Source organism: Chiroxiphia lanceolata, chromosome 2 (genome assembly GCF_009829145.1).
Source record: "Chiroxiphia lanceolata isolate bChiLan1 chromosome 2, bChiLan1.pri, whole genome shotgun sequence".
In the NCBI taxonomy this organism is placed as follows: Eukaryota; Metazoa; Chordata; class Aves; order Passeriformes; family Pipridae; genus Chiroxiphia; species Chiroxiphia lanceolata.
The window spans coordinates 86,486,264-86,503,819 of NC_045638.1; the positions used below are offsets into that span (position 1 = coordinate 86,486,264).

Consider the following 17,556-nt stretch of genomic DNA (forward strand, 5'->3'; position numbering starts at 1 on the left):
GTAACTTTCATGACTTTCTAGAATGCTCTTGTTTGGCTCACTGGTTTGATGGCTTGCCTGTATCAATGGGACCATCTCACATCACATTCAATCCATCCTAGCAACTCAGCAGAACAATAATTTGGATGTTCTGAAGTAAACTTCAGAGGGAAGAGTATAAATTTTGTCTCTGCATTTAAGAGATCCAACCACAGCTTTCTGCTAATTTTCCGTTGCAGTTAAATGAAATATAGCAGAGAATTTGTAAAGAGAAGTCTTATTATTATTTCAGTAACTAGCTCTGGCTTTTCTTTCTATGTACAGTTATCACAACTGTCTCCTATCAGGCCTCATTCAAGTTCTGCTTTATCATCACCAGCAAATTTGATTAAACATTAGACAAAATTTAGAATATTTATTAAAAAAATTCTGATGCAGCACAGGCTACCTGGCAGACATCTTCACAGAACCGGCTTCTCACAGCCAAGTTTCTCCAGCTTGCCATGTGACTCTTGAAGACTGCAGTTATGAGGCTTACAGAGCTGGTCAACAATAAAAGTAACTTTGCTAATAAGAACTCTCATATCAAAATTATTTAGAATCACCACATGCTGCTGCATTATTTTAATCTATACTCAGATTTTATTTTTCTGCTTCCTTCACCCAATTAAAGCTTGTCTTTGTTAAGATGTCTCTCTTTAAGAAAGAAATAGCCCCCACACTAGGGGAAACATTTACAGGAACACAGCCATAGCACTTAGAACCTTAATCCAGCTCAGAATTCTTACCTCCCCAGGTACTTCCTACTTGTGGAGCAGCAGATATGGGATGTACAGACGGATGAAAAGTTGGCTGCAAATCAAGCAGATCATTTGGCAGCTTTGAAGTGCTACAAAGATAAATTAATACAACTGTTTGAACTACATCACAGTTTTCAATATAGGCAAATGGTAGTGACTGTCAACAGTAATGAAAGCTTTGTTACAAAATGGTTATTACAGAATGGGCAGAACTAAGCCAAAATTATAAGGGCTGGTGAACTCCATATTTTCAGTTCTGTAAAAAAGTGTTAATTTAGCAAGATGAGTTGTATGTTATGCCAAGTGACTTTTGTCAAAGCTGTCTAAGACAGAAAGACTGGCAGTCTGCTCATCTTTCACACAGTCCAACTCCACGGCTAGAGCAAGTTATGTTCAGCAGTCTTCAGCAACTTTTAAAATCACCTCATGAAAGCCCTACAATATGGCAAAAACAGACTGACAAAATGAACTATAATGGGCTGTGCCACCAAAATATTACATCTAAATCCACAACTCACATCTCTCCACTATCAACCATTGCTAAGAAACTGCCTTGCATTTGTGAACTATTAAAGAACTTCGGGGAAAGCAAAATAAAGCAAGCCTTGAAACACTTGATCAAACCTCAGGCATGTGAATGAAAACTCATTTAAATGCACATTTTAGATCATTCAAAACCAAATTGAAACCTCAGAACATCACACGGAAATGTAGAGTGAAGGTTTATATACAACTGCTGCAAGAATTTAAAGAATCTAACAGGAACAGTAAAATTCATCCACTTGCAGAGAGTTCATTTCATACTTTAAATAAATCTTGCAGTACTGTGTTCTCCCAGAACTTTTTAGTACACAAAATGAACCAAAATTTACACATATAGTTACTCCTATGGACACAAACTGTATCACTATGACATCCAAGCATCTCTCAAAATGAGATTGGCACAAGAGCTTAAGGGCTAGTAGCAATGTCCTAGATCTCTGTATATTTTCTTGCTGACGCCATCACTTGAATAATTCACAGTTTTTAGTGTTCCATTCCAACAGTGATTGCAATAATATTTTGCCACCACAGCTCCTATTAAAAAGCAGCATGGTCTAGCACTGCCCTGTAATGTGAGCAGCTGAACCAAGAAAATTTTCAAGGTAAACCTTGTTTAAGGTAATGACAGGGATTAAGAGACACATTGCATTTAATAGCAAGCAACTGAACTTCTGACCCAGCATATCCCCTTCATGATAGCTCCTGCTGTAAAATCTGTTCTTTGCTCATAGCAGTCTATTGCCAGCAACTGAATTTAAACATGAAGAAACACTAACATTTGGTTTCTTCAGAAGAAAATGCTCTTGTCTTTACTACGCAGCATTTCTGTCTGTCTGAAGAAGCTTCATCAGATGTTTCTCTTTTCCAAACCTCTTAAGAAGCAAGATCAGATATTCAAGTTCATATACTCATTACAAATTTTCTGGCCTCTAAAAAGCAATTTAAAAGAAAACCTTTCTTACAAGGAAGTCTTACAGTTACTAACACTGATAGATTCTCTAGCTCCTTATATGTGATTCAGCTATTTTCCACGTACTTCATGTCAAGTAATTTCCTACAATAGCTTTCTAATGGAAAAAGAAAGCTGTCAAAGTGCTGACTACTTTAAAGGAGGAACAGATTCTTATGTGAGCTCTAATAAAACAACTAAGCAATCCTTTAGGTATAGGATCACACTTACGGCAAAAATGTGCCTTCAGAGAACCAATTCCTTGTATACTGATAAAAGCAGTGTACTTTCTGCTGCTGCTTAATTTGATAGGTAATTTACAGAATGAAGACCACACACTTGCTCACATCAACAGCTCCTGCTAGTCAAAGAACAGGATTAGCGTGCAGTGAGTACTCCTGCACTGTCTTTGCAAGTCCTTGCAGGCAGAGATGTTCCAGATGCAATGCAAGACTGCAAAACCTATCTCTCTTATTTCAAACCCTGTTTCAGGCTCCCCTTTCTCTGAAAATCTACCAAGAATATTTGTTGCCACTCTACTTTTCAAGATCTAGAAATGTCCTTTCTTTATGACTTCTCAAATGGAATTTTTATTTGACTTCTCAAATTTACTTGCCAGGTTCTCTGAGGACAAAGCATGCTCTTCACATGGACGAATGTGTGTTTTACAGTTCCAACTGTCTGCCTTACTGACTAAGAACAGCTACAAGTGTTGTCAGCATTGGTTCATACCAGAAACTATTCTGCAAACAGATGACGAAAACACACTTCCTATGTTATTTATGGCAATAGATTATTTTCCCATCAGCTGTACCCAAAACATCATTTCCTATAACATCACTAATGTACTCTACACCCAACCAATCCTCTGCAATATACACTGCATCAGATACTTAGAGGAGACCCTCGCTTGCAGTGCATCTCACAGTGAAGCATTCAGCATACCTGTTTGAGGAGCTAGGGGTAGAAAAAATATCAATGGCTGGTGTAGTCATTATGCTTCCTGCTGCAGTCGACACAGGAGAAGCTGCAGTTGTTAAAGAGGTATGAGGTTTCTTTGCAAGTTCCTTTAGACGTTGCTCCTGTTGGGAAAGTGAGCTGGCATAAGAAATCCAGAAACAATATTTGTGTATATGACACTGGAGGTAAATAAAGCAGAACTAAAGAATTGTTCTTATTTATTCTACAGACTAGTATCAACCACTTATAATTACAAGAATCAGTGCTTCCACAAATCCTTCAGAAACTATTTTAACAAACTCTCCACAAGTTGTATCATCTAGGTACTCACAGTTCTACTTCCAGCACTTTGCCAGAAGTACACGTTCAGTATTAATCACTGGTTTTCCCTTTGCTCCTGTAAGAATGCCAATAAGCTATCAACAAGAATGCAGGAAAAGCATTTGCAATTAAAAATTCTGTATGCCTACCTTTAAAGCTTTTAAGCGAGCCTGTTCCTCCTCTAACGCAGCTTGTTTTTCCCTTTCATCAACTTTTGTGAGGGACAGGCCAGTACTTGCAAGGGAAGAGACTGCATTGGAAAGGGTGGTAGCCCTAAAGTAATTGGACAGGAGAAAAGCTAGCTGTTAACAGATGACATGTGATTGGAGCTTCTAAAGAACACTTTGCTTGTATCCACCCAGTCTCCTTCAGAACTCTTTATAACACTGGTTATATCTTACACTGTACAAGACAAAGTGGTAAGTTTAAATAAGATACACCACTAAAAATGCAAAATGCCCAGAAAGCATGCTATCTATTCTTGCACACTGGCTTGTGGATTTTTCCCCTTAAATGTTTCCTCTCCAAACTGTATCACAAAATTCATGTTTGATTTGCTCTTTTCCTGTTTGCCTAAGATGGCATTATTTGTAGACATACAGGAATCTCCGATAATCCGGGCTCCAATTCAAATTGTTGTTAATTTAACAGGTTTAGCTAACAAACTATCAATGCTACTAGTATATCCCAAAGGAAGTTTGCAATTTATCATGATTTTTAAGAGTATGCAAAAAGATTTAAAACAAACCCTTAACTTTTAGAAAAGTAATCTTACCAAAGAAAGCAAATATTCTAAAAAGAAGGTAACAAAATAGTTCCTTAATATTGTCACTACCATAAAGAACTTATAAAATATTACTGCCTTATTTTTCGAACATATAATAAAGAAAAGCTACTTAATTTTAATGTCACAGAATATTCTGAGTTGGAAGGGACCCGCAAGGATCATCAGGTCCAACTCTTGAATGAATGGCCCAGATCAAACCTGCAACCTTGGCATTATTAGCACCATGTTCTAACCGAGTTCTCATTTAAACAATGAAGTTTGTTGTGTAGAGGACTTCTCCAGATTGCATGTTGTGTTTTAGAAAGTACTCAAAATCATTTAATGCCTTTTACCATATACATTATGGTTTTAACCCCCAATTAGTTTAAAATCCACTCTTAATTTAAGGACTTCTGGAAGCATTTCCTTGGTTTTGACAAAAAAGAGATTAAAGCTGAGATATAAGTCTAAGGACATTTATTTATTCATGTTGCATACCTTACAGAAATCTAATTATTAACAAAATGAATATTTGCAGGCAGTACATGAAAGAAATTTCGTTTCTCTTCAGAACTTCAGGATTAAATGTCAAAAGTATAAGTAGGGATGCTAGAGCAAGTCCTTGCAGCTCCTTAGATTCTAGTTCTGCTGACCTAGAAGAAGCTGTTTTAAGTATTCAGTAAAAACTATGACAAATTGCCATTCCATAACTGATCATATTTTTTGTCTTTAACAAAGCCTACTCAAACCTTAGTTTATAATGAAATTGAAAATAACTGATTTAACATTTGATTTGACAATTGTTCAGAAGGACAAGGACATAAGCACCTGCTTGCAGCTGTGGAATCTTTAATTTTCTTCCCCTCTAGAGAAGCTAAATGTTGTTCCAAAGCATCAAGAAGGCTACTCGGTGCCTGCAAAGATAGATGTTAGGGAACAGATTTGAAGAAATCAGTAATTAAAATACTTCCAGAGAATGGAACTGTGCGGCAACAGGTACAACAGCTCAGAATACTTATACCCCATCTTGGCACTCTGTACCTATTTAATTACTTAAAGTATCAGGTGATGTACCCTCCTCACTACATCACTCCATCATAATGATTCATCAGTAAGGACTGAAATATGTCAAGAGATGTTAAAATTAACAGCTAGGAAACAGCAAGCAAACAATCAGAAGCAGATAGTATTTCAAGAGACACTGAGAAAGTTATTACATGGAAAGTCATTTTTATGCGCAAGCTCTGCAGGCCTTCACATTAATTTCGACAGGCATATAGTTAAGAGCAAGGCTGCTAAAAACCACAGCTTCATAATATCATATAAAATTTTCATTATGTGAACTCACAGATATAAATTGCATCTTGAAGCATGATAGAAATAAGGTTGCCTTAAAATCCAATCAGAGAATGACAGAAATGATATATAATATTTTACAACAGGATCACTGTATATGAAAGCCAGGCTCCGACAGAGCTTGGATTTAATCACAAATTTAGAAATAACTTGGTGACAATGTATACAAGAAAGCCTAAGTGAATGCCATAATGCCAAATTTTTCTGATTATGCAACCCCAAAACCAGACATGCACTGGCAAACACATAATAAGTTTACCTACCTGTGAGAGATCTGGTATGTCTCCTCTGTCAATTCCAACTTGCTGTAATAAAACAAACAACCTTTAGAACCTGTTTGCTTTTGTTGAAGGCCGAGATGCTCAGAAAGTAAACAACATTTAGATGAAGTAATGTAAAAAGCACAAACCTGTTTAATATATATTTTAAATTTCCACAGTCTGAACTCTGTAATGGTTGGTTATAATAAATTCTTGTTAAATGTATACATATTTGAAGCAGGTATGTTACAAAGATATTTTAACAGATAGAACCTCAGAAACAAGAAAGTAAGAATCTTGTGTTTCAGAACTTTAAGGCTGGAGAAGTTTGCCTATCTCACAATTTATGTGTTAAATTCTCAGACCTACTGATACAAAGGGTATATTTTCTATAACAAAGCACCTTTGAAGTTTTGGAAAGAAACTCTTTTCTAATGTGCAGATCAAATTTAGGATGTTTTGCAGCAGGACATACACTGTTACAATAGAAAGATTAATACTCTCAACTTCAGTTGATAATGTTATCAGCTGAACACTATTTCTGATAGAGATACTCTGTCAGGACACACAGCAAGTCAAGCTTTAAGGCTTATATTTTTGTTAAGAGAGATATGAATACAAAGGAAATAAAGAACAGGGGCACATCTCAATTGAGGAATTCCATAATACCAGAATATCAATTCAGCAATGTTCAGAAATAAGAATGTAACAGATTAAACACATTTTTTTGAAAAAACCACCACAAACTAAACATTTTGCAAAGTAACTTGCTTCTTCCTTTGTGAACACACCTGCAACCAAGAAATCTAAGAAAGAAATCACATGTTCATCTACTTGTCTACAATTCATCTACAGTTTCTTATTTGTAACACTGTTATTTCATCTAAAATTTATGGTAGAATTGTGGGTTTCAAACTAGAATACAGCCAGAATCATAGAGAGCAGATCACCATGAAGTTACTTTGTTTGCTTAAAGCAAAGCTATTCTTCAAAGAAAGTTCACAAATATTATCCACCCAGGAAATTTTGAAAGGCACATTAATACACCCTCCTTAAGCAACAGATAAACCAGTAAGTACTCCACAGTCAGGTTTTTCAATACAGTCCTCAAATGAACTAATCACCAGCATAGGGATTGACAAGATGACCCTTGATGTAAGGGCAATTAGGCAGGAAGGAAGAAGCATCTGCTTCATAATAAAATAAGCCCTTCATAAGCTGTTTCAAATAAAGGGCAAAGTTGACTGACTGAAGCTTACCTCTGCAACTTTAAGGAACTCTGAGATCCGTGTCATTCTAGTGAGGAACTTCTTATATATATCAAGGCCTTCTTTGCACTGGTTCTTTTTCATATCAAAGTATTTTTCTAGAAACAGTAAGAATACTTGCATTAAATAATTAATCAAGATTCTGCAAAAGCCTGCAGATCTGTTATTATGACAACTGCAGAAGTCACTATGCTTAACTTGCACCAAATGACAAAAGCTGTCGTATGTAAGCTAATGATTCCATGCATGCAATTACACCTTACCTTGCAGGTACTAGATCTCACAAAAGCATAACCACCCTGAAGAGGACAATCAAGTTTAAGAATAGGTCACCCAAAGAAAAGTAAATTCATCTTCTTGGGAAGAAGAAAAAAAGAAAAAGGCAGTTTTACAATCTGGCAGTCAAATATCTACTCTATTCCAGCAGCCAGATATCAGGCAAGGTTTTGATCTTCTCTGACACACTGATGCCTCTTGTTATGGTCTTGTGCAGTGAGGTACAACTGATTACAAAACACCAGTGCTGAGAGCAACAGGGTCCCATCCCACTTTTGAAAAGCCCTTTCAAGACCTGTTTCTATATTAAACTTCACTCAAAACATGAGTGAAAGCAACTGCTTCTAGAAGAAAAGAAGCTGATAGGGGTTTCAGACTGGAAGGCTGACTAACTTACTCTGGATTTTGCTTTTCATTTTGGAAGCACTGGGTAATGACAGCAATCAGGTAGCTTGATCCAATCACAGACTACAACCAAATCAAGCAAGTCAACAGATTGCTTTCAACTTAATTATTTTCTAAATTTAGGCTCCCCTTCATCTCCAGTATGTGCAAGTGAAAGGGACGGAACTCTGAATTTATAATTCCCCTTAAAACGTAAGATATGCTCTAGGAACATAAGAGAACCAATCATTAAAACTTAGCAACACAGAAGTTTCAATAGCCAAGCAATCACAGATGATGGGACAGCAAATTTCTAACTGACCATAACTTATTCCACTCAAAACAAAACACAACCTGATCTTGTTCTGCAAAAAAAAAACCCCATTAATATAGTGATTCAGGTTTGCCATGCAGTTCAATGAGACCAAAAAAAAAATCCGAGAAAAACACACACAAAAAAACCCATGTCAAAGCAGTGAAAGACAAAAATTAAGCAAATAAAATCTTGAATGGGCTTTGCTTTCAGATTTTACCAATCCCTGTATACAAAGCAATGAAAAATGCAACTGGACAGATAAATATTGGAACTTAACAGTAAAATCTTGATGTTTTACAACAAAACTTTTTCAATTTCTCAAGAAAGCAGATTTTTTCAAACATTCGCTGAGCTCCCCAAAGTTGAAGATTGTAGAGATAAATATTTAGTTATATTTACCCAAGAGGTTAATAATCCCTTCGTTATATGCCGCAAACAGTCTAATGGCATCTTTGAAGAGGAGCATGAAGGCAGCATTAATTACACCATTTGTAAGTTCATTGCTATTAACCTAGGAAGATCAGAAAAAAAGTTAATGTAACTGAACTGATCTCTTAATGGAAAACTTTTAGCTGAACTTCAGTTCCAATCATCCTGCTGGCTAGTAGCGGAAAGTAGCACCACAACACACCAACACAAGTTGTCTCAGCACAGAATTAAATCATTTTGGCAGACATTTTTGTTAGCCAGTGTTAATGTTAACTAATATAACTAGAAGACAGAAGGCAGAAATAATCAGTTTTTAAATGAACACGCAATTCTTACATAAGGTACACAATAAACACAGTAATTTAGCACAAAGCATTCTCTCCAGTGAGCATCGTATTTCTTTTTCCTGATTTCTTGGGGGAATCTCAATGAACAAAATTATTTGTGCTTTCTAAGCTGTGCAGGTAACATGGAACCAAGTTCAAGACTTTTAATCTTGATCTATTTTACAAGCTTGGGCAGTTTTCTAAGTCGAGTGTATGTTAGAAATGTACATGCTGCTAAACTTACATTAAAGTCAAGAAGTGCATCCATTTGATTTTGTATAATTGGTACAGTTTTTAGGAGTTTTTCTGTGCTCATTGTTCTCATCACTCCATCAGCCCTGTTGTGAAAAAAACAAAAGAAAATTCTTCATGTTAATTTTGAATTCTTGTTAGTAAGAAACAACACAGAAAATACATCAGGTCATCAGAGAAAACATTTAAGTCTTTGTCATTCAAAGCAGGCCTTTTGGTGTTTAGGAATGCTGTCTAGCCAATACAAGTGGCAGAAAGCCAACAACTTTTATTTGGTCAAAATATGAATAGAAGATGAATTTTTAATTAGAGGAAATGAAACCGACAGTGGTCAGAAATATAGGAGAGATAAAATTCATTAGGTAAAAAAATGCTCTGAAGGTTATTTCTGCAACAAATTTCTATCTACTTTTTTTCCAATCACCTGGTTATTCCTTTGTGTCAGTTTGGATGTTTTTCTTTTCAATTTAAAGCAGTAAGAAAGAATAAACAAATGTGGTACTATGTTTTTCAAGCTTTTTCAGAAAGATTCTAGAGACTACACAGAATTCTCTTTTAACCACTGACTACGAATATTTAGTGTTTATTAATTGGTCAGACTGAATAGACTAAGATTGGACATGTATTTGAAAAAAACCCTCATCAAGTGAATACCAAACATATCCAAGAAAAGCAACAACCGAGGAAGAGATTAAATCACCTCAGTGACATGAAACAACTGCTTTCTGTAAGACAAATCAGACAGCCTTGCAGTTCATCAGCATGCACATGGCAAACCAAATGTTTCCTGCAAGTGCAAATCTCACAGTGCATCTGCAGAGAAAAGGCCATGGCTGCTCTCCAGGCTGGAAAGCAGTGAGGAGCACACTTCTTCCAGCTCTCTATTTGTGCTGTATACTTGATCCAAACAGCAAACAGCGACTGCAAGAAACTTAATGGGGCAGGACATGGGCGCAAAGGCCCTGAGAAAAACTGAGTGGGGAAAAGGCAGATTGCTGCCACCAGCACAGCTATTCCTATTGCCTCACAGAATAACTTCCAGGCACACCTTGTAGGCTAAACAATTCAACTCATTAGGCCTAAAACACCTGATAAAACAATTATGCATCTCTCTAGAGCAGCTGCAGCCACCTGGACACACACAGATCCTAAGTGTGGAAAACGCTGTTTTGTGTTGTTGGTGCTCCAAGTATCTCTAAAGGTAGAGAGAGTAAAGAGCCCAAGCATCCCCCTTTAACTTTACCATCACACTTCAAAATAAAATGGACTCTTACATGTTAGCAAGGAAGCATAAAGGATTTGGAGAGTGTTCTGAGGCCCACTGCAAATTCCTTTGCAACATTAATGCAAGATATTATTAGACAGCCCACTACTACAGTTAATTCATTTAACAGTATTAAGTTGGGATTTTTGTGTGTTGAAAACTAAGCTTTTAGATTCAATATAAACTAACCTGTGCATGGATGACATAGGATGCCAAAATGTAAAACTAGTATTATGTTTTTAAACCTGAAAAAGAGGTAACAAAGATGGAAAGACTTTCAACCGTGATTGGTATCTCCTCTCCAGTCTTCCCAATGAAGAGTTCAAGATTAATTCCATTGTTCTTATAACATGCAATTTACCCAGCCATTGGTGCTCTGCACTGTGTTATTTTATATGTAAAGAGCTATCTAGTCTCAAACAACTTATTTCTTTCAAGTGAGTTCACTTTCCAGGGAAAATTTCAATTCTTGAAGTCAAACTCAGGAGAGCATCTACTGCAATGTTCTAATGAAAGTACAAACTGCACTACCTTCATAAACATGGTAAACTTCATACAGATATTTTGGGACAAAACCAGAGAAACACCAGGAAAGACTGCAAGGTGTTTCACCTTACCTGTCATTCAAACGTTCCAGAGCTAGAAGCACAAATAAACTGCACAGTCCTCTATATTACATACAAGGCAAAGCACGTGACATACTGTGAAAGACTTGCTCAAACTTCTGCTTTTTTTTGATATAGACTTTGATACAAATCACTTCATTTCTTTATATTAAACTGTCAATATTTAAAATGAAAAATTACAACAACTGAAGTAAAATATTTTTGCAATATACATGATTGGGCAGTTGAGCCTTTGTGTGTGTTGTGAGACACATCAATTGAGAAAAGGAGTCTTCTTTGTCTGTACTAAGCCTGAGCCAACATCAGTATTTTTCACTTGAATTACAGGATAAAAGACAAAACTTCAAGATAAACAAAACAGAATATCATCCTTACCCTCTTTTTACTTTTGTGAAGTCAAAAGCCACTTGTCTGTAAGAAACTGCCTTTTCATTCAGATACCTGCTATACCGCCTGATAAACGTTGACATGTCATAACCTAAAAAACAAGTTTCAGAGGTTTATGACTTTATTACCTAATCAATTAATTTAGAGTAGTGTTCTTGTTCTTAAGTGAAAGATATTAACACAGGACAGCTCCATTAACTATGCAAAATCAGGCAAAAATATAATCTGATAAGAACCATGTACGTCATCATATTCACTATGTAAATCAAACAGACAATACCACTATGTAGAAGTTTACACTTCACTTCCTAAGGAAATTGCTTCCAAAAGTAAAACAAAGTAATTTTTATGCAAGTTCTCATACTACAATAGAAATTACTACCAAAAAATTTAAATGATGCATTCACAGTGATGTTCACATCAGCTCCACAACACATTCTCTCATTTGCAACTGAACAGAACAAGAAGCATTGAAGGAAACATTAAGATATGACAGAAATTTTTCTGTGTTAAGACAGCAATGATAGGAAATATTTTGACAACTGTCAATCCAGGAATATAGACTAAGAAAAAGATATGTTCATAGCCTACACTGAAACCATGGAAGCTAAGACTCAATAAAATGACACAATTTAGTGCAGCCTTGGTTATCACTGAGAAGGTTTCTGTCCCTGGGCAACCACTTTGTCTAGTTCAGTACATTTGGGGCAAAGATTAGAAGTACATAAAACACAGTGCAGAAAGCAAGGAAGCACTTTAGGAGAAAAAACAGTGACCACTACATGTACGGTCAGAACTGCACTGGACTGCAGCATAACAGTTTGGAAGGGTATGTCAGTTGAAAAATCTGAACCAGAGAAAAGCTTATTTGCCCATCAAATTAGTCTCAAAGATGGATGGAATGGTCTTTAATCAATTTCCCAAAAAGTTAATTTCTATTTTTTTTTTAGACAAAGTTATTGTCTCACTAATATGTTGCACCTGACGTATGTAAGGTGCATTTTTTAAATTTTAAGTTACTCATCAAAATATACCTCTTTGAATGAGGCAATCTGTTCAGAAATAAAAAAAGTTGGATCTGTTTCGCTGAGGAAGTCAGAAACATTTAAGTAAGTCTTTTCTAAAAGACACAACAAGTTCCTCCAGCAGACATTATCTGCCATACCACTACAGCATTTTAAATTAAGAAATGCAGTCTGGGGCAAAACTGACAGAAAAGTTACCTCTTAAACGACATCATCCATTAGAATAACCAAGATGAGTTTACTATCCCCCAGCACATTACTAACTTTTAATGAAAAAAAGATGCCTTACCTTGCAATCCACTTTTGTCTAGGAAATTGCTCAAATTAAACAATGTGTTTCTGGACGCCAGATACTGGATAAACCGCTAGATGAACGAAAAAAAAAATTGAATGCTTTTACTATGTTGCCAAATGAGAAAAGGGTGAGGTAACAGTACTAGAAATTTTTTATCCAACTTACGAAATCAAGCCTTCATGCTTTAAGACTGATTTCAAATCTGGGAACTATTACAAAAACTCAGCTGAACTATCAAATTAAAGTAGTTCTTTCATACATATAAATCTGTGAACAAATCAAAGTCACACAGATATTGCATGAAGGCCTTTGACTTGAAAGACTGTTTATTTTAAGCCAGATTATGGAACTGTAAACTTCTGAAAAAATCCCCCCAAATACAATTCTCATTTTACATGCTCACAGTTGTTTCACTGACTTCAATTTTATAACAGCTGATTTAATTTTATCAATTAGCAAAGCCATCTTTGCTCATCATACAATTGTAACGGTACTTAGCTTAAATATGAAAATAACGTGATATAAATGTTAGTTTGCTTATAAATCAAATATCAAATAAACATAAGAATCCAAATAAAGCATTAACACAGTATCACACTTAGTACTTGTGAATGACACTATTTTTATCTTGTAAAGACACTGTCATCACATCTTAATTTAGTAGGAAAAATAGTTTTGTCTTATAAATGATTGTATAGAGTTGCTACAAAAATAAACCAATCATTCACTTTGACAAAAGACAAAGATAGTTTTGATTAGTGTAACATGTACTACTTCATTATTTTCACTAGCATACATAACTTACATAGAAAAAAGACTGGAGGAGGGTAAAGGCAATGAGTACCTAGCTATAAATGAATTAATCAAAAGTTGGAGGACCAATTGCCTTATGGTTTTTCCCAAAGGGATTTACAGCTTCTCCATATAGTTCTAGACATTTTCCTAATTTCAAGCACTGGAGCAGGCTACCCTAGGAAGTGGAGGAGCCACCATCCCTGGAGGTATTTAAAAGACATGTGGGACTTCAGGACATGGTTTAGTGGTGGGCTTGGCAGTTCTGGGTTAACAGTTGGACTAGATGATCTTAAAGTCCTTTCCAACCTAAGTGGTGCTCTAAGTATTCAATTTCCATGCTCATTGTTCAAAGTACTTTTTCTAGCTGTGAAAAGTTTCATCTTGAGCAGCAGTCTTACCCTCACTACGTCTGTACCACACTTGCCAAGCAAAATTAGTCTGGCAGTTCTATTCTTCAAATGCAAAGTATTTCAGATAGCAGTACTATGAAATACCTCTAATTACTATAAACTGCACTGATATCAGTTTAAAATTCACATGACTCAAAGTGCAAAATGTACAGTGTGTTTTGGAAAGTGTCAATTATCCCAGTGATAAAGTTTAAAGCTTCAAGTCAACAACAGAAGTTTGCCCTCTTGTGGCTTAGCTGGCTTCACAGAATAGATTTTCACCCAGAGCAGCAATAACCTGTAAGAGAAACCAGTATATGTTTTAAAAACTTAACCTCCCACCGCAATCCAGCAAAATCGGCCAGAGGAAGCAGTTACACAACCTATAAAAACTCTGAATGCAACCTGAAAAGTTTTGGTGATTTTCTAAAGCTATCGCCACAGTTCATATAGCTTACCTTATTCTGACTGTTTGAAGTAAAAAGGAATGTTGGCAAACACTTCCCAAGAAAGCCTTAGAAATACAGTTCTGTTTTTTTTAAATGCAGCAAAATTCAAGCTGCTGCTCTGTTGGAGTTTTGAACAATGAGGTCCCATAGAATTCAAATTGTAAAACGAAACAAGCTTATTCCTTTCTGGGTAACTGTTTGTTAAATTGTTCAGTGGTATTTGGTGTTATTTAGATGTTCACACTCAAAGCTAACTCACAAGCACACATTTGTCTTCACTGTAAATGGTTAGGGGAAGATGGTAGAAATCAGTTTAGAATCAAGTTATCCAGGAGGAAAGATCAGAGGATTAGCTACAGCATGAACCTAAAAATGCTTCCGTTTTCAGCTTTTAGAATCCCATGAGAGTTAATTTCGGTTGGTTTTGTTTGTTTGTTTCATCAGTAGAATGAGAACACTGAAAAAAGGTACCTCCAGCATTCAGGACACTTACTTTTGATTCTAGAATTAACTTTAAAGTAGAAACAAAGTAGACAGACAGAAAATGAGATCTGTGTTAATGCAGAGCTAGACAACGAGGTAAAAATAAAGATTTTCTTAAGAAGAGAATTAGTGTAAAGATTTAGCTGATATTTATAGGAACAAAAGGCTGCAACTGTTCTCAAACACATCATTTTTTGTATTACCTCATTTCCATACACCATTAGATGATGGGTTGTGATAAGAGATTTGAAGACCACTACCCAGCTACTGTTGGTCGTTCTTTCAAACAAACTGTCCGCCAGTTGTGGGATGTTCACATTCATCTCATTTGTGCACTGGATTAAATCTGCAATACAGAAATTTTTGTCGTTATTATTATGAGTTCTGTGAAGGAAATCAATAATGCACAAAAAGAAAAAACAAACCCAACCAAACAAAAAACCTCACAGTACATTCATTTTATATAGTAATATTTTCTATGAAAAATGAGGGGCTTTCCAGTAAAATAATTCATTTATTGAAAAGCACCACAGCACTGTAGTACCAGAACTTTGTAATACAAACTTCATCCTGCTCACTGTCAAGATTTCGGGTCCTCAACTGCTTTTGCAGCTGCCTTAGAAGGCCCTGGAATAGAAGCACCTTAATGACTTACACTTTCAAACACCTAAAAGCACTAAACAGTAAAATAATTACTGCATGGTACCGTTTAATTAAGTTTTACTAGAAGATTATGACTAGAATTAACTGTAATCTCAGATTTCTGGCCTCTTAATGGACCAGTAAACCCTTTTAGACATGGGTTCAATGTGATTAACAGAAGATTCAAATACTGCTTAGTCCTGATACAACACAATCAACACCTTCAAAAGGGCAGAGGAAATGTTAAGTGAAAAAAGGAGCCTCTAGCAACAATGTAAGAAGCTGACAGATGAATTTAGTTAAAACAAAGCAGGTTGTTAACCAGGAAAATGGTTAGGAACACAATAAAACCTGAGGGTGGCTAGCTAAAATAAAGCTATCCAATTTCTGTTCAGTCTGTACTTGATAGCAGATAAAATCTAGTGACTCTTCAAACAGTTGTTAAAAAAAAGTTACTCTTTCTTCCAGAGTTGCTATTGTCGCACCTGTATAAACACAGGGAGCCATACTTAGAATACAACCAGTTGAACAATATATTATCATCCAGTAATTTATTTCCAAATGCTGATGAAGAAAGATAACGACGCTATGCTGACAAATACAATAGGAACAACTATAATAACATCCAGGTATGATATAATACAGCTTGCTAGTATTTAATAGGAAGCTTGACTTAATGCAACATACTACTGATGACATTTTACTACCATTATCACCCCAAAAATAAAACAGTAACTTTCACTTAAACTGACAGCCCTGCTAAAGGCCATAGCTCAATAAAAATCAAGACTTCAGTAAATCCTACACCTGTCTGTCTAAGGGCTACTAAGACATACTGGAAACATCCATTTAATTTGAAGGCAAATGCTTAACCTTCGCAGATAGTTTCATATCTTCCTATGAACAACCATTCATCTTGAAGGACTGACTCATGAAAGACAGCCAGAGCAGCAGGTAAGCATGGCTACCACATACTCAGAACTAGAACAGTCAGAACTGAAAAAGCTGCTATTTCCATGTTTAAGTATTAAAGGAAGCAAGCAGGAAATTACTTCCACATTCACAAATGTAATGAGATGGAGAGATAAACCATTCCTTTATCTACAAGTAAAACTGTGATGACTACAGGCATTTATGACCTCATTTTTAAGTCATGGTTATCTATTATTGGATGATGATTTGGGGCTGTTAAGACAATGCCGGGATATTACTCAGTAAGAGACGTGCTCTGAACTAGATCATTAAAACGAAGCCCTGCAGCTCCTTGATCTTCAGGTCTTCCCACCTAAGTAATAACACCAGTAGTTTTGGGTGAGGCTATCTGACAGGAACACACAAACACAAAGGTGTACACAGCACCGGATGTCAAGTCATACATTTTGGCATAAGAGGTTCAAGTGCATATTAGAAAGTGAGAGCTTCTATTCTTAAATGCAACATTTGCCAACAGGTCAACAGTGACAAAAAAAAAAAAGTGGCACCTGAAAATCTACTATCTAAAATAATTCTTAAAAAGCCACAAACACCCCAAATAAATATCCATTGTAGATGGTATTTGTGTTGGAAGAAATGTTTTCTGAAATGCCACTGAACTTCCAAATCACGTTTTGGTATCTGTTGCAGTGTGTAAAAGAAAACAGGCTCTGTAACCTAGCAGAACATCATCCTTCACAGAACTGAACTAGTAACCAACTGGGAAAGAAGATAGGCAAGAAGAGAAGCAAACAAGCAAGCCTAGCCTTGAATGGAAGGAAGTAAATTTGCAAATGCAAAGAAGGGAAAGAGTCATTACAATATCACAGTTACTACAAACTAAGTTAAGTAAAACACGAAGTTTCTTTCTCTACAAAATGCAGGATGAACAACTCAAATGTTCAATGATCTAGTATATCTTAATACCCCAAAGTACCTACATCATACACATCTCAGAAAAGTTACATCTCAAAGCTTCTTTTGAAAGTATTTGCATAAGCAATGCTAAATAGGTAAAGAAATATTTGCACAGTTAATCCCAAA

General features: G+C 35.9%; 1 protein-coding gene across 12 annotated transcripts in view; it reads right to left on the bottom strand.

Annotated features, from left to right (window-relative positions):
* Nucleotides 1-17,556, bottom strand: part of PICALM (phosphatidylinositol binding clathrin assembly protein) — a 67,611-nt gene that overhangs the window by 25,645 nt on the left and 24,410 nt on the right. For 11 of the 12 annotated variants that reach the window (XR_004355145.1, XM_032678265.1, XM_032678264.1 and 8 more), the window contains 11 exons: nt 15,102-15,244; nt 12,777-12,852; nt 11,451-11,553; nt 9,178-9,271; nt 8,578-8,689; nt 7,194-7,300; nt 5,938-5,979; nt 5,147-5,232; nt 3,702-3,825; nt 3,217-3,353; nt 768-868 (listed from right to left, as the gene is read on the bottom strand). Coding sequence is in view for 10 of the 12 variants with exons in the window: in XM_032678265.1 (XP_032534156.1) it covers nt 768-868; nt 3,217-3,353; nt 3,702-3,825; nt 5,147-5,232; nt 5,938-5,979; nt 7,194-7,300; nt 8,578-8,689; nt 9,178-9,271; nt 11,451-11,553; nt 12,777-12,852; nt 15,102-15,244 (1,125 nt within the window). In the remaining 2 variants the exon portion in view is untranslated. The remainder of the gene's footprint in view (nt 1-767; nt 869-3,216; nt 3,354-3,701; nt 3,826-5,146; nt 5,233-5,937; nt 5,980-7,193; nt 7,301-8,577; nt 8,690-9,177; nt 9,272-11,450; nt 11,554-12,776; nt 12,853-15,101; nt 15,245-17,556) is intronic. The other variant, XR_004355146.1, reaches the window with a different exon arrangement.